The sequence below is a fragment of the Tamandua tetradactyla genome, chromosome 1 (genome assembly GCF_023851605.1).
Source record: "Tamandua tetradactyla isolate mTamTet1 chromosome 1, mTamTet1.pri, whole genome shotgun sequence".
NCBI lineage: Eukaryota > Metazoa > Chordata > Mammalia > Pilosa > Myrmecophagidae > Tamandua > Tamandua tetradactyla.
In genome coordinates, this window is record NC_135327.1 from 196,345,045 (window position 1) to 196,368,679 (window position 23,635).

The 23,635-nt window shown below is 37.3% G+C and overlaps 1 protein-coding gene and 1 pseudogene across 8 annotated transcripts in view; both read left to right on the top strand.

Moving 5' to 3' along the window:
* Positions 1 to 23,114, top strand: part of GALNTL5 (polypeptide N-acetylgalactosaminyltransferase like 5) — an 83,536-nt gene extending 60,422 nt beyond the window's left edge. For all 8 annotated transcript variants that reach the window (XM_077150386.1, XM_077150352.1, XM_077150369.1 and 5 more), the window contains 2 exons: positions 19,670 to 19,819; positions 22,828 to 23,114. In XM_077150386.1, coding sequence (XP_077006501.1) covers positions 19,670 to 19,819; positions 22,828 to 22,974 — 297 coding nt within the window. In that variant the 3' untranslated portion in view covers positions 22,975 to 23,114. The remainder of the gene's footprint in view (positions 1 to 19,669; positions 19,820 to 22,827) is intronic.
* On the top strand, positions 860 to 10,047 carry LOC143679790 (forkhead box protein N2-like; annotated as a pseudogene).
* Positions 23,115 to 23,635: the final 521 nt, after the last annotated feature.

Sequence of the window (23,635 nt, forward strand, 5' to 3'; positions counted from 1 at the left end):
TATATATATATATATATATATTATTAGTATTATTATTTTAATTCTCTTCTCTATATTAACATTCTATATCTTTTTCTGCTATTTTGCTAGTTCTTTTCCTAAATTGATGCAAATGTACTAAGAAATGATGATCATACATCTATGTGATGATACTAAGAATTACTGAGTGCATGTGTAGAATGGAATGATTTCTAAATGTTGTGTTAATTTCTTTTCTTTTTTTTGATTAATAAAAAAAATTTTTAAAAATTAAAAAAAAATAAATAAAGCGTCAATGGCTGAGAGATTCCAGACAGAGTTGAGGGGTTATCCTGGAGGTTATTCTTATGCATTAAGTAGATATCACTTTGTTATCCAAGATGTAATGGAGAGGCTGGAGGGAACTGCCTGAAAATGTAGAGCCGTGTTCCAGTAGCCATGTTTCTTGAAGATGATTGAATAATGATACAGCTGTCACAATGTGACTGTGTGATTGTGAAAACCTTGTGTCTTATGCTCCTTTTATCTACCTTGTCAACAGACGAGTAGAACATATGGAATAAAAATAAATAATAAGCGGAACAAATGTTAAAATAAATTTAGTTTGAAATGCTAGTGATCAATGAAAGGGAGGAGTAAGGGGTATAGTATGTATGATTTTTTTTCTGCTTTCTTTTTCTGAATAGATGCAAATGTTCCAAGAAATGATCATGATGATGAATATGCAACTATGTGATGATATTGTGAATTACTGATAATATATGTAGAATGGAATGATCAAAAGTTAAGAATGTTTGCATTTGTTTGGTGTTTTTTGGTATTTAAAAAAAATTTTTTAATTTTAAAAAATAAAAAGTAAGTGTTTTAGAAGGGGAGTTGGATGTGGCTCTACTGCCGCCACCACTGGGACTGCAGTTGCCTGCTAGTTGCCCTGTCTTCCCCCAGGCGGCTGCTGGAAGCCCCGGGGAGTAAATGCGGGTTCTGCCATATTGTGTCCCCTCACCTCCTCCCCGCGGCCACCGAGCTGATGAACTGTAAGAGTCAATGGGCCCAAAGGGTACCCGGGTAGATCGGTGGCAGAATACTATCCTCCCATGCGGGAGCTGCTGATTCGATTCCCCGACCCTGCACCACGCCCTCCACCCCCACCCCCAAAATAAGAATCAGTGGGTCGGGTAGTTGGAATGACTTCAGATAAGAGAAACCCTGAGACCCCAGGGGCTGAAAAGATTGCAGGATTAAGCCTGATTTACAAAATGGGAAGCTTGCCTGAAGCTATTGAAGCCGATAACCAAGGGCCACTCTAGTGGACATTGAGTCAGGAGATGACGAACTCACAAACTTGAACTGGCTTCATGAAAGTACTAATCTTCTAACAAACTTTGGCCTTGGAAGTGAAGGGTCTATTAATCTGTTGTATGACATAGAGGGAGATAGTGTGCCATCCTTTGAAGCATCTTGCAACCAGAGCTCCTACTTGGAAATGTTTTGGTAATGGATGGTGTAGATGGTAGCATGATATTGTGAACATAATTAACAGCACTGAAATGTGATTAAAAGGGGAAATAGTATATTGTATATTGGTAATAAGATATTAAAATTTTTCTTAAGTCCATGAAAGTGCATCAGTGAACCTTAAGCTAAACCATGCAGTATAATTAATAGATCATTATGAAAATGTGCTTTCACCAACTGTAACAAATGTACCAATAATATTATTATTATTAACAATAATAACAAATGTATTATTAACACCAATGCAAGGTGTTAATAATAAGGTGGTGAATAGGAATCCTGTATTTTGTGCATGACTTTTTAAAAAATCAGCAACTTCAAAGTTTCCTTACTCCATTAGCCTTCCCATTATTTGGTTATTGAACACTCTCCAAATAAATGTTTGATTGTTTTTCAGTTTGCTAAAACTGTCAGAATGCAATATATCAGAAATAGAATGGCTTTTAAAAAGAGAATTCATTAAGTTGCAAGTTTACAGTTCTAAGGCCACAGAAATGTCCAAACTAAGGCATCCAGAGAAAGATACCTTGACTCCAAAGAGAGTTTGGGATTTCTCTCTCAGCTGGGAAAGCATATGGTGATGTCTGCTAGCTTTCTCTACTGGCTTTTCCTTGGCTTCTCCTTCAGAGGACTTCCCTGGGGGGCATTTTCCTTCTGTGTCTCCAAAAGTCACTGGCTGTGTGGGTTCTGTGGGCACTAAAGTTTTTTAAAATTGTTCCCTCTTAAAGCAAACCCACCTTGAATGGGTGGAGACACACCTCCATGGAAACCATCTAATCAAAAGCTACCAATTGGCTGGAGATGGTTTCACATCTGCATGGAAACAATAAAAAAGATCCCACCCAGCAATATTGAATGAGGATTAAAGAACATGGCTTCTCTGAGATACACAACAATTTCAAACGGGCGCACCTGTAAAATAAATTTATAGCTGGTTTCTGGACCACTTCCCATATTTTGCTACTCCACCAACAGGTTGGAAGAATTCTGTTGGACATAATCTGTCCCTGCATAAATGTTTTCAGAAGTGGAAAGAAACCATGGAAAGGTTAATGGAAAAGGTTCTTTAAGGTACGTGAACCCAGAATATAAGCCAAACCATATGCAGGCACTAAAGAAGCAAACTTTTCCTCAGCATTAGCATTTTACACCCCTCCTGCATCTCCACAAAGTGTCTTTTTATCACCTCACTGCTTAACCTCTGTACTAAAGCAGAACCAAGCGCAAAACGCTCAAAGAATCTGATATTGACGCTGCCACTGCAGTGATGCTTTAAAATGCTTCTATTGAACGAGGAATTTTAAAATGTGAGAAGGCTCTTCCTCTTAAAACAGCACTGCCGGGGTCAAGATGGCAGCTTAACAATGTGCTCATTTGAGTTCGTCCTCCAGAACAACTACTAAATAACCAGAAACAATACAGAATAGCCCCTGGGGCCACATCAGTGACCAGACACACAATGTACCCCAGTCTGGACCTGCTGGACCGGCTGTGAGCCCCCCAGAACTGTTAGTTCCCCAAAGTGCCACAGCTGGCACCCCTCCCCAACAAGCTGCCTCCAAGAGGGGAAAGGGACTTTAACAGCAGCAGGGGCTGAGCACAATCAAACGCCAATTGTGGAATTAATTAACAAACTCTGACTACTAAAAATAGGCCCCCAGCTCAGGTGAACCTGGTCAAAGTGGAGGTTGCTCATTTTTGCCACAGTGCCAAGGGGGCAGGGCTGACAGGAAAAGGAAAAAAGAAGAAGGAAACAGAGGTTTTTGTGGCTGTGTTTCTACAAAGGCTTGACTGCATTTGGATATAGCGGCAGGACTTCTCATGCTGCACCTACCCCAGGCATAGGCAGAAGTGAGCTCATTTGGGGGCTTATCTGAAGCCTGTGCCTTCCCCAGGGGAGGGGTGAAGTCCAGCTCAGGTGGAATCCCTCCCTCAAGGAATTCAGACACCAGGGCTTGGTAATGTGAAGCCATTAAAACCAACCTACAACCTCTCCTCTGTCTCCACGATGTCCCCAGCAGGGAGAGTCTGCCAAAGTTAAAGGTACCACATCATCTTATGCTGGTGGGACATGCAGTCAGACAAGCACCACATACTGGGCAGGATAAGAAAAACAGAGCCCAGAGACTTCACAGGAAAGTCTTTCAACCTGCTGGGTCTCACCCTCAGGGAAAACTGATGCAGGTGACTCTTTCCTCCTGATAGGAGGCCAGTTTGGTCTGGGAAAATCCTGCTGGGGTCTATAATACCTAATTAGACCCTCCTAAGGGTGGGGGGAAAAAGGCACCACACAAGCAGGGCAAGAAACAAGAAAAGAAGAAGTGAAAAATTCTCCTCTGTTAAACAAAACTTAAACTGGAGGTCCATATAAAGCTGAACTGAATGTCAAAGAACAGATTGACAACAAATTCATCCAGCAAGAAAATCCTAGGTAAACAAAATGAAAGTAATCTCCAGAATAAACTAATTAAGGTAATTAAATGCCTAGACCCCAGCAAAAAATAACAAATCACACTAGGAAAATTGAAGATATGGCCCAGTCAAAGGAACAAACCAGCAATTCAAATGACATACAGGAGCTGAAACAATTAATTCAGAATATATGAAAAAAACATGGAAAGCCTCATCAAAAACCAAATCAATGAATTGAGGGAGGATATAAAGAAGGCAAGGAATGAACAAAAAGAAGAAATCGAAAGTCTGAAAAAGAGATTACAGAACTTATGGGAATGAAAGCAAGGTAGAAGAGATGAAAAAAACAATGGAATCCTACAATGGTAGATTTTGAGAGACAGAACATAGGATTAGTGAACTGGAGGATGAAACATCTGAAATCCAGCAAGAAAAATAAAATACAGGGAAAAAAATGGAAAAATATGAGCAGGGACTCAGGGAATTGAAAGACAATATGAAGTGCATGAATATACGTGTTGTGGGTATCCCAGAAGGAGAAGAGAAGGGAAAAGGAGGAGAAAAACTAATGGAAGAAATTATCACTGAAAATTTCCCAACTCTTATGAAAGACTTAAAATTACAGATCCAAGAAGTGCAGGGAACCCCAAAGAGAATAGATCCAAATAGACATACTCCAAGACATTTAATAATCAGAATGTCAGAGGTCAAAGAGAAAGAGAGGATCTTGAAAGCAGTGAGGGAAAAGCAAACCATCACATACAAGGGAAGCCCAATAAGACTATGTGTAGATTTCTCAGCAGAAACCATGGAGGCAAGAAGACAGTGGAATAATATATTTAAATTACTAAAAGAGAAAAACTGCCAACCAAGAATTCTATATCCAGCAAAATTGTCCTTCAAAAATGAGGGAGAAATTAAAACATTTTCAGGCAAAAAATCACTGAGAGAATTTGTGACCAAGAGACCAGCTCTGCAAGAAATACTAAAGGGAACACTAGAGACAGATATGAAGACAGAAGAGAGAGGTATGGAGAAGAGGGTAGAAAGGAAGATTATGAGTAAAGGTAAAAAGAAGGAAAAATAGATATGACATATAAAATCCAAAAGGCAAAATAGTGGAAGAAAGTACTACCCATGCAGTAATAACACTGAATGTTAATGGATTAAACTCCCCAATCAAAAGACATAGTCTGGCAGAATGGATTAAAAAACAGGACCCATCTATATGCAGTCTCTACTCAAAGGACATGAGGGCAAGGACACAAATGGACATTTGCACACCAATGTTTATAGCAGCATTTTTAACAATTACCAAGAGATGGAAGCAGCCAAAATGTCCATCAACAGACGGGTGGCTAAACAAACTGTGGCATTTACATACGATGTAATATTATGCAGCTGCAAGACAGAATAAAGTTATGAAGTATGTAACATCATGAATGGACCTTAAGGAGATTATGCTGAGTGTGATTAGCCAGAAACAAAAGGACAGATACTGTATGGTCTCACTGATATGAACTGGGATTAGTGAATAAACTTGGAATATTTTGTTGGTAACAGAGACCATCAGGAGATAGAAATAGGGTAAGATATTGGGTAATTGGAGCTGAAGGGATACAGACTGTGCAACAGGACTGAATACAAAAACTCAGAAATGGACAGCACAATGCTACCTAACTGTAATACAATTATGTTAAAATACTGAATGAAGCTGCATGTGAGAATGATAGAGGAAGGAGGGCTAGGGGCATAAATGAAATCACAAAGAAAGATAGATGATAAACATTGAGATGGTATAATCTAGGAACGCCTAGAGTGTATAATAATAGTGACTAAATTTACAAAATTTAAAAATGTTTTTGCATGAGGAAGAACAAAGGAATGTCATTACTGCAGGGTGCTGAAAATACATGGTAATTAATATTTTAAAATTTCAAATTATGTGTGAGACTAAAGCTAAAAATGTTTATTTGGTACAAAATTTATATTTTGACTAGTGCATCTCCTAATACAACTTATGTAGATAGTGGATAGTTGGTTGAACACCTTAAGCACATGGAACTTTGGGTAGGACATGAGATTTTGTTGGTTTGTCCAGGTGATGCCCTGATGAATCGCAGAGTGATATGATCAGGGAGTGGAAAAGTATTTGCAAAGTCCCCTTTGGGGAATGGTGAGAATGGGGGAAAACTCAACTTTCCCAAGTTGAATTCTTGATACTCTTACAAGCAGTGTGGACAACCAAAGCTATAGGCTGAGCCCCCAGTCTTGGGGTTTGTTCACATGAAACTTAACCCCACAAAAGATAGGTCAAGCCTACTTAAAATTAGGCCTAAGAGTCACCCCCAAGAGAGCCTCTTTTGTTGCTCAGATGTGGCCTCTCTTTCCAGCCAACACAGCAAGCAAACTCACCACACTCCCCCTATCTACATGGGACATGACTCCCAGGGGTGTGGATCTTCCTGGCAGCGTGGGACAGAAATCCCAGAATGAGCTGAGATTCAGCATCGAGGGATTGAGAAAAACTCTAGAATGAGCTGAGACCCAGCATCAAGGGATTGAGAAAACCTTCTCGACCAAAAGGGGGAAGAGTAAAATGAGACAAAATGTCAATGGCTGAGAGATTCCAAACAGAGTCGAGAGGTTATCCTGGAGGTTATTCTTACGCATTAAGTAGATATCACCTTGTTATCCAAGAAGTAATGGGGAGGCTGGAGAGAACTGCCTGAAAGTGTAGAGCTGGCTTCCAGTTGCCATGTTTCTTGATGATTGTATAATGATATAGCTTTCACAATGTGACTCTGTGACTGTGAAAACCTTATGTCTGATGCTCCTTTTATCTACCTTGTAACAGATAAGTAGAACATATGGAATAAAAATAAATAATAGGGGGAACAAATATTAAAATAAATTTAGTTTGAAATACTAATGATCAATGAAAGGGAACGGTATGGTACGTAAAAATTTTTTTGCTGTTTTTTTTTTTTTAATTTTTTTATTAATCAAAAAAAAGAAAAGAAATTAACACAACATTTAGAAATCATTCCATTCTACACATGCACTCAGTAATTCTTAGTATCATCACATAGATGTATGATCATCATTTCTTAGTACATTTGCATCGATTTAGGAAAAGAACTAGCAAAACAGCAGAAAAAGATATAGAATGTTAATATAGAGAAGAGAATTAAAATAATAATACTAATAATATATATATATATAAAGGAAAAAGAAAAAAACAAAAACAAAAGATACAAACACACAAACAAACAAACAAAAAACCATATTTCAGGTGCAGCTTCATTCAGTGTTCGAACCTAGTTATTTACACTTAGGTATTATTGTGCTGTCCGTTTTTGAGTTTTTGTATCTAGTCCTGTTGCACAGTCTGTATCCCTTCAGCTCCAATTACCCATTATCTTACCCTGTTTCTAACTCCTGCTGGTCTCTGTTACCAATGATATATTCCAAGCTGATTCTCGAATGTCGGTTCACATCAGTGGGACCTTACAGTATTTGTCCTTTAGTTTTGGGCTAGACTCACTCAGCATAATGTTCTCTAGGTCCATCCATGTTATTACATGCTTCATAAGTTTAGTCTGTCTTAAAGCTGCATAATATTCCATCGTAGGTATACGCCACAGTTTGTTTAGCCACTCGTCTGTTGATGGACATTTTGGCTGTTTCCATCTCTTTGCAATTGTAGATAATGCTGCTATAAACACTGGTGTGCAAATGTCCGTCTGTGTCTTTGCCCTTAAGTCCTTTGAGTAGATACCTAGCAGTGGTATTGCTGGGTCATAATCCATTCTGCCATTCTATGTCTTTTGATTGGGAAATTCAGTCCATTAACTTTTAGTGTTATTACTGTTTGGATAATATTTTCCTCTACCATTTTGCCTTTTGTATTATATATATCATATCTGATTTTCCTTCTTTCTACGCTTTACTCCATACCTCTCTCTTCTGTCTTTTCGTATCTGACTCTAGTGCTCCCTTTAGTATTTCTTGCAGAGCTGGTCTCTTGGTCACAAATTCTCTCAGTGACTTTTTGTCTATAAATGTTTTAATTTCTCCTTCATTTTTGAAGGACAATTTTGCTGGATATAGGAGTCTTGGTTGGCAGTTTTTCTCTTTTAGTAATTTAAATATATCATCCCACTGTCTTCTAGCTTCCATGGTTTCTGCTGAGAAATCTACACATAGTCTTATTGGGTTTCCCTTGTATGTGACAGATTGTTTTTCTCTTGCAGCTTTCAAGATCCTCTCTTTCTCTTTGACCTCTGACATTCTAACTAGTAAGTGTCTTGGAGAACGCCTATTTGGGTCTATTCTCTTTGGGGTGCGCTGCACTTCTTGGATCTGTAAATTTAGGTCTTTCATAAGAGTTGGGAAATTTTCAGTGATAATTTCTTCCATTAGTTTTTCTCCTCCTTTTCCCTTCTCTTCTCCTTCTGGGACACCCACAACACGTATATTTGTGCGCTTCATATTGTCATTCAGTTCCCTGATCCCCTGCTCAAGTTTTTCCATTCTTTTCCCTATAGTTTCTGTTTCTTTTTGGAATTCAGATGTTCCATCCTCCAGTTCACTAATTGTAGCTTCTGTCTCTTTAGATCTACCATTGTAGGTATCCATTGTTTTTTCCATTTTTTCTTCTTTGTCCTTCACTCCCATAAGTTCTGTGATTTGTTTTTTCAGATTTTCTATTTCTTCTTTTTGTTCAGCCCATGTCTTCTTCATGTCCTCCCTCAATTTATTGATTTGGTTTTTGAAGAGTTTTTCCATTTCTGTTCGTATATTCAGCATTAGTTGTCTCAGCTCCTGTATCTCATTTGAACTATTGGTTTGTTCCTTTGACTGGGCCATATCTTCAATTTTCCGAGCGTCATCCATTATTTTCTGCTGGTGTCTGGGCATTTGATCAGATTTCCCTGGGTGTGGGACCCAGCTGGTTGAAAACTTTTTCTGTGAAATCTCTGGGCTCTGTTTTTCTTTTCCTGTCCAGTAGGTGGCGCTCGTGGCGCTCGTCTGTCTGCGGGGCAGTCGGCCCGGGAAACCGCGCGTGGAGGCGGGGGTCGCTGGCCGCTGCGGCTTGGGAGAGTGCCGGTCCTAATTGCCCAGCTGGCCCGAAACGCCAAGTGTGACGGGAGGGCCCCGCTATCCAACGTTCCCAGTCAGACCGGGGAGCCACGTGCGTGGAGGGGACCCCAGTCGCCAGCCGCCCCGGCTGGGAAAATGCACGCCCCTTGGGTATCTCACCGCAGCAGATTCTCCCTGCCTGTTCAGCTGTTCCAGAATGGGGTACGCTGTCTTTTTGGTCTCTGTCGTGACTCCGGGAGCTGTTTCGTATTGTTTCTGTTTCTTTAGTTGCTTTTCTGGAGGAGGAACTAAGACCCGCGCGTCTTACTAAGCCGCCATCTTCTCCGGAAGTCCTTTTTTTCTGTTTTTGTTTTATTTTTCTGTTGGCTTTTTATTTCTTTTTCTGAATTGATGCAAATGTTCTGGGAAATGATCATGATGATGACTATGCAACTATGTGATGATATTGTGAATTGCTGAGTGTATGTGTTGGGAATGTTTGTGTTTCTTTCATGTAATTTTTTTTTAATTAATAAAATATTTTTAAAAACAGCGCTGCCAAAACAAAGGGGGGGGCGTTATGGCAGTACATTTAATCATCAAGTACTATACGTTTACAAGATATTATTTGGACCAGCATTGACCCAAGGGAAGATCACAGTTACAGTGCAAGTAGCATGGCCGCACAGCATTGTGCGTCCATGTCTAGTGTGTCTTCCTGTCTTCTATGGATAAGGTATATGAATTTATCCCCAAGTGATATTTATTTATCACTTTGGGAAGTGATGGCAATAAAGGATTTCACAGTAAAGAAGGTACAGACGTTGATTACCAAGATGATCCTCTTGGAGACAGTGGCTACGCACCACAGGCTAGTGCAGATACCCCCCCAAAAAAGGCCGCCAGGCAAAAAGATGCAAGAAACAGTCAAGAAATGAATGAGGAGCTCAAAGAGGCAGCTGAACCTCTGCTCCACTTGCTGGAATTCATACATGTCTGGATTCTCTAGTAGGTACTGCAAAGACACAAACTCAAAAGCAGTGAAAAAAATTGTAATACACTCGACTGTGAAATTATTTAAAGTGTGGCTATATTCTTCTATATCATTCTTTAGAAGAGACATCAAAGCCATGATGGACTTCTTTAGTTTGGGAGTGCACGAGGGGTGCTAATTACTTGTTTCTTTCAAAACATTTTTGTTTAATTTTTATTAAATAGTTGCTGTTAGGATCATGCCCAATCATAAACATATGATGTGAAATTCTAAAAGCAACGCTTTGGGGATTAAGTATCTCCAAGATTTGGAAATTTTTATATAAGAAAATCCCCAGCCTCTTTCTTAAAATTGTAGGAAAAATCTTTTCTTCTATTAGTAAGTCAAAATGTGAGAATTTGCAACTCTTTAACTTTTTTCAGTTTGTTTTTCCAACCTGTGATTAATTATAGTCTCCAATCCAGCTAAAATTTTTGCTTATCCAGTAGGATAAGTCCTAGATTTTTATCTTATCTTAGTTTTTGGTTTTGGATATTTTTTTGCTGAGGCATGAGCAAAGTCAAATGTAAATTTTGAAAAAATCCTAGATATCTAGAAAACTCTTTTTGGTTACAGAGAATACTAAAGAGTTCTAAGATATAGAAGGTGCAATTGTGTGGTGTAATTTTTACCTAGGCTCACTCTAATTCCTATAACATTGTTATCTTTGAATTTTTTTCCCTTCACAGATATTGCATTGATTTATTGGGTCCTTTTGTCCTTTCCCATTCTTCATAAATATCAGCATTAGAATCAAGCACTTAAGAGAAAGGTAGAATCAATTAGTTTTCAGAACACTAGCTCTGGAGCCAGATTTCCTGAATTTTAGCATTGCATTCTGTCATTCAATAGCTATGCGGCATTGGACAAGTTTTTAATGCATGTGCGTTAGTATTAAATATTTTATTTTCTATCTCTTTCTCTCTTTAGTACAGAACTTGTGGGTTTATAGAACAATCATGCATAAAATACAGGGTTCCCACACACCACTTCACCAAAAACAACTTGAATTGGTGTGGAACATTTGTTACAATTGATAATAGCCCATTTTTATAATTGTACTATTAGCTATAGTCCTTGGTTTAACTTAGGGTTCACTGTGATTTGTGTTTTATAGATCCATAGATGTTTAAAATTTTTATTCTGTTAGCATACATATAATCTAACATTTCTCTTTTAATCATATTCAGATATATTTTTCAGTGCTGTTAATTGCCTGCACAGTGTTGTGCCTGATCAGCACCATCCATTGTCAAAACATTCCCAGTCTTCCAAATAGGAACCCTGTACATTTTAAGCTTAAATTCCCATTCCCTAACCCCACCCTGTCCCCTGGTAACCTATATTCTATATTCTAACTCTATGAGCTTACTTATTCTAATTGTTTCAAAACAGTGATGTCGTACAATTTTTGTCCCTGTGTGTCTGGCTTATTTTGCTCATCATGTCTTCAAGGTTCTTCTTTGTTGTCGCATATATCAGGACTTAATTCCTTTTGATCACTGAATAATATCTGTTATGTATGTAAACAACATTTTATTTATCCATTCATCAGTTGGTAGATACTTGAGTTTCTTCCATCTTTTGGTAACTGTGAGTAATGTTCCTGTGAACATTGGTGTGCATGTATCTGTTTGAGTCCCTACTTTCAGTTCTTCTGGGTGTATACCTAGTAATGGGATTACCAGGTCATATAGTATTTCTATACCTAACTTTCTGAGGAACTGTCAAACTGTCTTCCAAAGTGGCTGCAACATTTTGCATTGCCACTAGCAATGGATGAGTGTTCCTGTTTCTCTGCATCCTTTCCAATACTTATTTTTGTTTTTTTCAGTAGTAGCCGTTCTAATGGGTGTGAAATGGTATCTTGTAGCTTTGATTTGTATTTCCCTGATGGCTAATAATGTTGAACATTTTTTCATGTGCTTTTTGGCTATTTGTATGTCTTCTTGCAGAGATGTCTATTCAAGACTTTTGCCCATTTTTAAAATTGAGTTGTCTTTTGTTGTTAAGTTGGAAGATTTCTTTCTGTGTTCTGGATATTAATCCTTTAACAGATATGTGGTTTCCCAATATTTTCTCCCACTGTGTAAATAATTGTTTTACTTCCATGATAAAATCCTTTGATATGCAAAAGTATTTAATTTTGGTAAGCGTCCCATTTATCAATTTTTCTTTTGTTGCTTGTGCTTTGGTGTAAAGTCAAGAAATCACTGCCTAACACAAGGTCCTGAAGATGCTTCCCTACATTTTCTTTGAGAAGTTTGATTGTTCTAGCTCTTATATTTAGGTCTTTTTTTTTTTTTTTATCAAACCAAAACAACATACAAACATGAACATTCTTAACTTACAAACATTCCGTGCATTGTGTACAATCAATGGCTCACAATATCATCACATAGTTATATGTTCATCACCATGATCATTTTTTAGGATAGTTGCATCACTCCAGAAAAAGAGATAGAAAGAAAAAAGAAAAAACTCATACATACCATACCCCTTACCTCCCACACCCATACTCCCTCTCAATGACCACTAGTATTTCCTTCTACTCAATATATGTTAACCTATGGTCCCCTATTTTATTCCTACACCCCTTACCACACCCTTTCATTAATCACTAGTATTTCAATCTACTCAATTTATTTTAACATTTGTTCCCCCTATTATTTATTTATTTTTAATCTATATTTTTTTACTCATCTGTCAATATTGTAGATAAAAGGAGCATCAGACACAAGGTTTTCACACTCACAAAGTCACATGGCATAAGCTGTATCATTATACATTCATCTTCAAGAAACACGGCTACTGGGACACAGATCTACAGTTTCAGGCACTTCCCTCTAGCCTCTCTAATACACCTTAAACTAAAAAGGGGATATCTATAAAATGCATAAGAATAATCTCCAGGATAACCTCTTGACTCTGTTTGAAATCTCTCAACCACTGACACTTTATTTTGTCTCATTTCTCTGTTTCCCCTTTTGGTCAAGAAGGTTTTCTTGGTCTCTTGATGTTGAGTCCATGCTCATTCTAGGATTTCTGTCCCATGTTGCCAGGGAGGTTTACACCTCTGGGAGTCATCTCCCATGTAGTCAGGGGGAGGGCGATGAGTTTGCTTGCTGTGTTGGTTGAGTGGGAGATAAGCCACATCTGAGCAACAAAAGAGGTTCTCTCAGGGTGACTCTTAGGCCTAATGTTAAGTAGGTATAGTCTATCCTTTGCGGGGATGAGTTTCATATGAACAAACCCCAAGACTGAAGGCTTGGGCTATTGATTTGGTTGTCCCCACTGCTTGTGAGAATATCAGGAATTCTCCAAATGGGGAAGTTGAATTTTTCCCATTCTCGCTGTCCCCCCAAGGGGACTTTGCAAATACCTTTTTATTTGCTGTTCAAATCAATCATCTATCTTTCCTTCTGGTTTCATTTGTACCCCCAGACCTCCTCCCTCTATCATTCTCACATTCAACTTCATTGAGTATACTAACATAATTGTGCTACAATTAGGTAGTATTGTGCTATCCATTTCTGAATTTTTACAATCAGTCCTGTTGCACAACCTGTATCCCTTCAGCTGCAATTACCCAAAATCTACCCTATTTCTATCTCTTGATGGCCTCTGTTCTTAACTGAAATTCTCCAAGTTCATTCATTAATGTTAGTTTATAACAGCGAGATCATACAGTATTTGTCCTTTGTTTCTGGCTAAGCTCACTCAGCATAATATTCTCAAGGTCCATCCATGTTGTTACATGCTTAATGACTTTATTCTGTCTTACAGCTGCGTAATATTCCATCACATGTATATACCACAGCTTGTTTAGTCACTCGTCAGTTGATGAACATTTGGACTGCTTCCATCTCTTGGCAATTGTAAATAATGCTGCTGTAAACATTTGTGTGCAAATTTCCATTTGTGTTCTTGCCCTCATGTCTTCTGAATAGATACCTAGCAATGAAATGCCAGATCATATGGCAATTCTATACTTAGCTTCCTGAGGAACCACCAAGCTGCCTTACACAGCAGTTGTACCATTTTACATTCCCACCAACAGTGGATAAGTGTGCCTCTTTCTCCACATCCTCTCCAGCACTCATCGATTTCTGTTTTATTGATAATGGCCATTCTGGTGGGTGTGAGATGATATCTCATTGTGGTTTTGATTTGCATTTTCCTAATAGCGAGGGAAGTTGAGCATCTTTTCATGTGCCCTTTGGCCATTTGTATTTCCTCTTCTGAGAAGTGTCTGTTCATGTCCTTTGCCCATTTTGTAATTGGGTTGTCTGTCTTTTTGTTGTTGAACTGAACAACCTGTTTATATATTCTGGATACTAGACCCTTATCTGATATATCATTTCCAAATATTGTCTCCCATTGTGTAGGCTGTCTTTTTACTTTCTCAACAAAGTTCTTTGATGCACAAAAGTGTTTAATTTTGAGGAGTACCCATTTCTTTCAAATGCTTGTGCTTTGGGTGTAAGATCTAGGAACCACCTCCTGTTATAAGATTTATAAGATATTTTCCCACATTTCCTTCTAAAAGTTTTATGTTCTTAGATCTAATGTTTAGGTCTTTGATCCATTTTGAGTTAATTTTTGTATTGGGTGTATAGAGGTGTATAGAGGACTATATCTGAACACTCTATATGATTCCATTGGTCAGTATATCTATTGTTATGCCAGTACGATGCTGTTTTGACCACTGTAGCTTCATAATACACCTTAAAGTCAGGTAGTGTGAGACCTCTGACATCATTTTTCTTTCTCAGGATATTTTTAGCTATTTGGGGCACTCTGCTCTTCCAGATGAACTTGGGTATTGGTTTTTCTATTTCTGCAAGGTAAGTTTTTGGTATTCTAATTGGTATTGCATTGAATCCATAAGTCAATTCAGGTAGAATTGACATCTTAACTATATTTAGTCTTGCAATCCTTGAACACAAATATTTGGAGACTCAACAACACACTATTAAACAACCAGTGGGTCAAGGAAGAAATTATAAGAGAAATCAATAAATATCTCAAGGAAAAATGAAAATGAAAACACAACATATCAAAATTTATGGGATGCAGCAAATGCAGTGCTAAGAGGGAAATTTATTGCCTATATCAAAAAAGAAGAAAGAGCAAAAATGGAGGGAGTAACTGTCCACTTGGAAGAACTAAAGAAAGAACATCAAATAACCCCAAAGCAGCAAAAGGAAAGAAATAAAGAAGATTAGAGCAGAAATAAATGAAACTGAGAACATGAAAACAATTGAGAAAATCAACAAAACCAGGAACTGGTTCTATGAGAAAATCAATAAGATTGATGGACCCTTGGCGAGGTTGACAAAAGGAAGTAGAGAATGAATGCAAATAAATAAAATCAGAAATGGAAGAGGTGACATAACCACTGACCCCACAGAAGTAAAGGAGGTAATGAGAGGATACTATGAACAACATTATGCTAATAAACTAGAGAATGTAGATGAAATGAACATTTTCCTAGAAAGTCATGAACAACCAACATTGACTCAAGAAGAAATAGATAACCTCAACAAACAATCACAAGTAAAGAAATTGAAGTAGTCATTAAGAAAGCTCCCAAAACAGAAAAGTCCATGATCAGATGGCTTCACATGTGAATTCTACCAAACATTCAGAGCTATGTACCAATCTCTCTAATGAATATAGGTGCAAAAATCCTCAACAAAATTGTTGCAAATCAAATCCAGCACCACTTTAAAAGAATTATACACCATGACAAAGTAGGATTCATCCTAGGTATGCAAGGATGGTTCAACATTAGAAAACCAATTAATATAATACACCGTATCAACAAATCAAAGCAGAAAAACCACATGATCATCTCAATTGATGCAGAGAAGGCATTTTGAAATTCAATATCCTTTTTTCTTGAAAATGCTTCAAAGGATAGGAATAGAAGGGAACTCCCTCAACGTGATAAAGGGAAGATATGAAAAACCCACAGCTAACATCATCCTCAACGGAGAAAAACTGAAAACCCTCCCCCTAACATCAGAAACAAGACAAGGATGTCCACTATCACCATTGTTATTCAACATTGTGTTGGAAGTTCTAGCCAGAACAATTAGACAAGAAAAAGAAATACAAGGCATCCATTTACAATTGCAACCAAAAGAATAAAATACTTAGGAATAAATTTAACTATGGTTGCAAAAGACCTATACAAAGAAAACTACAAGAAATTGCTAAATCACAGAATATCTAAATAAATGGAAGGACATACCATGCTCATGGATCAGAAGACTAAATATAGGTAAGATGTCAATTCTACCTAAATTGATTTACAGATTCAGTGCAATACCAATTAAAATCCCAAAAACTTATTTTTCAGAAATAGAAAAACCAGTATGGTACTGGCATGAAGATAAATATACTGACCAACAGAATAGAATAGATTGGTCAGATTTAGGCCCTCTCACCTATGGACAATTGATCTTTGATAAGGCAATAAAGCCAACTCACCTGGAATAGAACAGTCTCTTCAATAAATGATGCCTAGAGAACTGGCTATCCACATAAAAAAAGAATGAAAGAGGATCCATATTTCACACCCTATAAAAAGTTAGCTCCAGATGGATCAAAGACCTGAACATTAGATCTAAGACCATAAAACTTTTAGAAGAAAATATGGGGAAATATCTTATAAATCTTCTGATAGGAGGCAGTTCCTAGATCTTACACCTAAAGCACAAGCATTGAAGAAAGAAAGAAAAAAATGGAAGCTCATCAAAATTAAACACTTTTGTGCATCAAAGAACTTTGTTGAGAAAGTAAAAAGACAGCCTACACAATGGGAGACAATATTTGGAAATGATATATCAGATAAGAGTCTAGTATCCAGAATATATAAACAGGTTGTTCAGTTCAACAACAAAAAGACAGACAACCCAATTACAAAATGGGCAAAGGACATGAACAGACACTGCTCAGAAGAGGAAGTACAAATGGCCAAAAGGCACATGAAAAGATGCTCAACTTCCCTCGCTATTAGGAAAATGCAAATCAAAACTACAATGAGATATCATCTCACACCCACCAGAATGGCCATTATCAATAAAACAGAAAACGACGAGTGCTGGAGAGGATGTGGAGAAAGAGGCACACTTATCCACTGTTGGTGGGAATGTAAAATGGTACAACTGCTGTGTAAGGCAGCTTGGTGGTTCCTCAGGAAGCTAAGTATAGAATTGCCATATGATCTGGCATTTCATTGCTAGGTATCTACTCAGGGGACATGAGGGCAAGAACACAAATGGAAATTTGCACACCAATGTTTACAGCAGCATTATTTACAATTGCCAAGAGATGGAAGCAGTCCAAATATCCATCAACAGATGAATGGCTAAGCAAGCTGTGGTATACACATATGATGGAATACACATATGATGGAATATTGTGCAGCTGTTAAACAGAATAAAGTTATGAAGTTTGTAACAACATGGATGGACCTTGAGAACATTATGCTGAGTGAGCTTAGCCAGAAACAAAAGGACAAATACTGTATGGTCTCACTGATATGAACTAACATTAGTGAATGAACTTGGAGAATTTCAGTTAAGAACAGAGGCCATCAAGAGATAGAAATAGGGTAGATTTTGGGTAATTGCAGCTGAAGGGATACAGGTTGTGCAACAGGACTGATTGCAAAAATTCAGAAATGGATAGCACAATACTACCTAACTGTAATACAATAATGTTAGTATGCTGAATGAACCTGAATGTGAGAAGGATAGAGGGAGGAGGCCTGGGGGCACAAATGAAATCAGAAGGAAAGATAGACAATAAAGACTAAGATGGTATAATCTAGGAATACCTAGAGTGTACAATGATAGTGACTAAATGTGCAAATTAAAAAATGTTTTGGCATGAGGAAGAACAAAGGAATGTCAATATTGCAGGGTGTTGAAAATAGATGGTAATTATTATTTTAAAACTTTAACTTATGTGTAAGCCTAAGGCAAAAAATGTTTATTTGGTACAAAATTTATAATTTGACTAGTGCATTTCCTAATATAACTTATGTGGACAGTTTAATTGAACACCATAATTACATAGAACCTTGAGTAGGGCATGAGATTTTGTAGGTTTATCCAGAGTGATGCTCCCAAAAATCTGACTGATGTGAACAGTGAATAAAAAAGTATTTGCAAAGTCTCCTTGGGGGAATGACAAGAAAGAGGGGAAATTCAACTTCCCCATGTGGAGAATTCCTGGTATTCTCAGAAGCAGTGGGGACAACCAAAGCAATATACTGAGCTTTCAATCTTGGGGTTTGTTCATATGAAACTTAACCCTGCAAAAGATAGGCTAAGCCTACTTAAAATTAGGCCTAAGAGTCACCCCCAAGGGAACCTCTTTCGTTGCTCAGATATGGACTCTCTCTTTCAACCAACATGGCAGGCAAATTCACTGCCCAAACCCTCTTTACGTGGGACATGATTCCCAGGGGTGTAAACCTTCCTGGCAACATGGGACAGAAATCTTAGAATAAGCTGTGACTCAGCATCAACGAATTGAGAAAAACTTCTTGACCAAAAGGGGAAAGAGAGAAGAGACAAAATAAAGTATCAATGGCTGAAAGATTTCAGAGTTGAGAGGTTATCCTGGAGATTATTCTTATGCATTATATAGATATCACCTTTTTAGTTAAGGTGTAATGGAGAGGCTGGAGGGAACTGCCTGAAAATGTAGAGCTGTGTTCCAGTAACTATGCTTCTTGAAGATGATTGTATAATGATATAGCTTTTGCAGTGTGATTGTGTGATTGTGAAAACCTTGTGTCTGATGCTCCTTTTATCTACCTTATCAACAGATGAGTAAAGCATACGGATTAAAAATAAATAAATAATAGGGGGAACAAATGTTAAAATTAATTGAATAGATTGAAATGCTGGCAATCAGTGCGGGGGAGGTGGTGGGGGTATGATATGTGGGTATTTTTTTCTTTTTTCTTTTTCTGGACTGATGCAAATGTTCTGAGAGGTGATTATGGTGATGAATATACAACTATGTGATGATAATGTGAGTTATTGTTTATATACCAAGAATGGAATAATCATATGGTAAGAATGTTTGTGTTTATATGTTGCTTTGTTTTAAAAATTTTTTTAATTTAAAAAAAAGCTGTGGTGACAGTGGGCATCCTTGTCCTGTTTCTGATATTAAAGGGAAAACCTTCAATATTTCACCACTAGATAGGACGTTAATTGTGGGATTTTCATATATGCCGTTTATCATGTTGAGGAATTTTCCTTCTATTCCCAGTTTTCTAAGTATTTTTATCAAGAATAGGTATTGTATTTTGTTAAATGCTTTTCTGCATTAATTGAGATGATCATATGGTTTTATCCCTTCATTCTTTTAATGTGGTGTATTATATTAATTGATTTTCTTAAATTGAACCAACCTTGCTTACTAGGATGGACAAGTTTTTTAACCAATCTGTTCATTTGTTTCCTCATCCAGAAAATGAGGTTAATCACTGTAGTTGTAGGGATTAAATGAAATTAACTTATTAAATGTTAGCTATTATTATGTTTGTAAAAATTCAGTAATTGCATATTACTAGCAAAAATTCATGAATACGTTTTCTCTTTTTCTTATGTCTAGATCTGGATGTGCGGAGGTCAACTCTTTATAATCCCCTGCTCTCGAGTAGGACATATAACTAAGTTACACTTATCACAAAATTCTGAAGTTATTGAGGCTCAGGCATATAACAGCCTAAGATTAGTGCATGTTTGGCTGGATGAATATAAGGTGAGGAATGCACCTTGATTTAGAGAACTAAGTAAGAGTACAGAACTGTAATTCTTCTGAAGAAAATGCCTTCTTTTCGTTTTCTCTATTTTCTTCAATAGTACTCCTTTAACCTCCACGTATATCCAGACCTAATTCTCAATTAATTCCATACTGCTACACTTGCAACTCCCTTTTGATTTGAACTTCCAGGGAAACTTGAATTTCTCAGAAGTAAATCAATCAATAATAGAAGTCTGTCCTTTTGAGGGTGGGGTGGGAGTGTGCCTACATTTGTATTTTTTTTCCTCTTGGGATTGCCCTCTGAAGCACACAACCTTCTCCCTGCTGTCATCCTCAGGCACAACTCTTTAGATTCTCTTCCTCCACTATCGGTTTTCTATCCAAAGTTAAAGATTCTATATGAAAGCTATACCTCACAATTTGTGCATACATGTATATATAGAACCTATAAGGTATACATATAGAGGACATGTTGTTGTGGCTCCATTTTAATTTGAATGTAGTCCATGAATAAGGACAGTAACCAGAACAGGCCTTACTTCAGATAAATGGATAGACATAAAAACTTCTCTGTGATATTGTGTACCTATACAAATACATATATATATATGTATATATATTTTTTTACTGACAAATCTTCACACACATACAGTCCATACATGGTGTACAATCAATGGCTCACAATATCATCACTAAGTTGTGCATTCATCACCATGATCATTTTTAGAACATTTGCATCACACCAGAAAAAGATGTAAAAAGAAAAAAACTCGCACATCCCATACCACATACCCCGTCCTCTCATTGACCGCTAGTATTTCAATCTGCCCAATTTATTTTACCCTTTATCCTCCCTACTATTTATTTATTTATTTATTATCCTTTTCTTTTTTTTTTTTAACTCATCTCTCATCCCTGGCTAAAAGGAGCATCAGACAAAAGGTTTTCACAACCACACAGTCACATTATAAAAGATATTATTATACAATCATCTTCAAGAATCAAGGCTACTGGAACACACCTCAGCAGTTTCAGGTACTTCCCTTCAGCCACTCCAATACACCATAAACTAAAATGGGATATGTACATATTGCATAAGAATAACCTCCAGGATAACCTCTCAACTCTGTTTGGAATCTCTCAGCCACTGACACTTTATTTTTTCTCATTTCTCTCTTCCCCCTTTTGGTCAAGAAGGCTTCTCAATCTCATTTGATCTTATATTTTTTAAATGTGCTTTTTAAATTATAAAATAACACTAAACTTCTTTTATTAATCAAGGAAATTTGAATTATAACTCAATGAGATATTTCTACACAGCCACTTAGATTGGCAAAACTTGTGTCTAATAATACCAAGTGTTGGCAAGCAATGGGAATTCTCATAAACTGCTAATGGACGTGTTAATTATTACAAACTAATTTTGGAAAGCAGTTTAATAGCATCTAGTAGATAAAAGATATGAATACTCTGTGATCCAGCAATTCCACTCTGTATATAAACTATAGAACGCATGCTTTTGTGCACCAAAAACAAAATAGCATTTACAAACAGCGTTTTTGCCTTAGTCAAAACTGAATACAACCCAAATGCAGGTCAGCCTGGCCTTCACTCTTTCCAGAATGACACCCTTGTCCCAACCCTTAGGCCAATCTTCTGCATTCATCCTCCTCTGGGGAACTAGAGTGGCAGAACATGATGGCAAAGGTGACAGCGGTCAAGGATCCGTGGGAAGAATCCAACATGACATACCCATAATATACTAATTTTGATAATCAAACTCACTCTTTCATTCAACAATGCTGCTCAACTATAAGCTGGGCACTGAAATACAGTGATGAACATACAATGTCCTGGATTCAAGAAAGTTTTAGTCTATTTAGGATACCTCTTTTAATATGGGGGCAGATTAAGCCTTTTAGACATTTATACTTAGTGATTCCTTAAAGCAGAGAACATTAAAAACTAGAAGACAGGGTGGGGATGGGAACAGGAAGGTAAGGTTTAAAATGTATAGGATTCCTATTTGGAACAACAAGATATTTTGGCAATGGATGGTGATGATGGTAGTACAACACTGCAAATGTAATTAACAGCATTGAAGTATATATCTGAACATAATTAAAGGGGGAAATACTAGGTTGATATATTGTAGCAGAATGAAATTTTTTTTAAAAAACCCATAGAACTACACTACCCAGTGAACCCTAAGTTGAACCATGGGCTAGAGTTAATAGATCAATCATAAAAATGTGCTTTAATCAATTGTAACAAGGTTCCACACCAATGCAAAGTATTAATAATAGGCTGGTATATGGGAGCCTATATTTCATGCATGCTTGTTTTGTAAACCCATAACCTCTTTAATAAAGAAAGAATACAAAAACAAACAAACTAACTAACGAGCTAACCAGTTGTGAATATACTAATGGCTGATACTAACATAACATTTACTATACTCCAGCTCTTCCTCTCCAACAGCTTTTTCTATATTAAAGGGTTCAATCCTTACAACAATCTCATGAGAGTGGGGTCACAGAGTTAAACATGACAGCACCAGAATTTGAATATAGGCAATCTCCCTCCAGAGTCCACGTTCACCCTTGATGATCACGCCACCCTACCTATCTGTAAAGGTGAAAGTATTGGTTGGGATCAAGGAGGTTTGTTTTTTGTCCTTGAGTATTTGTTGACAGGATAAGAGAAACCAGTTACTACAGTACCTGACTGTGATCTTTGATTCCCGTGCAGCAGGACCCAGTTTTTCCTGTATTCCTCTTTGTCACCCTGTCATAGCATCATCACAGCATACACTGCATGCTGTGTGAGTGGAACTGAGGATAGGTATCTGCTCTGGTTCCCTATACAGAGGAAATCAGAAGGAATTTTTAGTTCAGATGATTAACAAATATACTGCTATGTTAGATATCATGTTTTGACCCATCTAAGGGATCTTTTTTTCTGTTTTGTTTTTTGATTTAATGAAATTACCATTTTCTATTTAGGAGCAGTTTTTTCTACGAAGACCTGATCTGAAGCTCAGGAACTATGGAAACATTAGTGACCGTGTTGAATTAAGGAAACAGTTGGGTTGCAAGTCTTTTCAGTGGTATTTGGACACCATCTTCCCAGAGTTGGAGGCATATACATGAGGTTCATGAAAGGAAAACAAATAATTTTCAATAATAAAGGATTAAAAATTCCCCAGTCCTTCAACCTAGAGGTGTGAGAATACAGGTTTGGAACATCATGAAATTATGTGAAATACAAAAATAAATACAATCAAGAGTGATGTGCAAGAGGCATGTCTTTTAAAATACATATATATTTTAAGGAAAGTTCCTAATATTTTGTTACTTACCTGCCACTAAAGTACTCTGGTGACAAGACTTTGAACATTAGACATGTAAGTTGTCATGCAGTTGACTCCATCATACAATTGATTGAGATAAAGCATATTGTGTTCAATTATTTGCCACACTTACTTGGTTCTAGTAGACTACAGAAGCTGCTCTATTCTTGGAGCCTTTGCCAAGTCAATTTCTATTCCAAATAGACAATTCTGACATGGGTTACCTTTCTTAGTAAGATGTTTAATAAGAGTCTTGGTTAATTCATACAGACATTGGCTGAAGTGTATCAGACTCCTTTCTTGCTGCCAGGGTAGATTATGCCACCAACACCTTGCTTGGCTGGGTTCCTGAATTTCTGATGCCCAGTCCATTTGCCTGAGCTTTGCAGTTCAGCTCTCAAGGCCAGCATCCCAGATTGCTCCCATATGCCTTTTCACCACTTAGAAGCATTCCTTCTTCC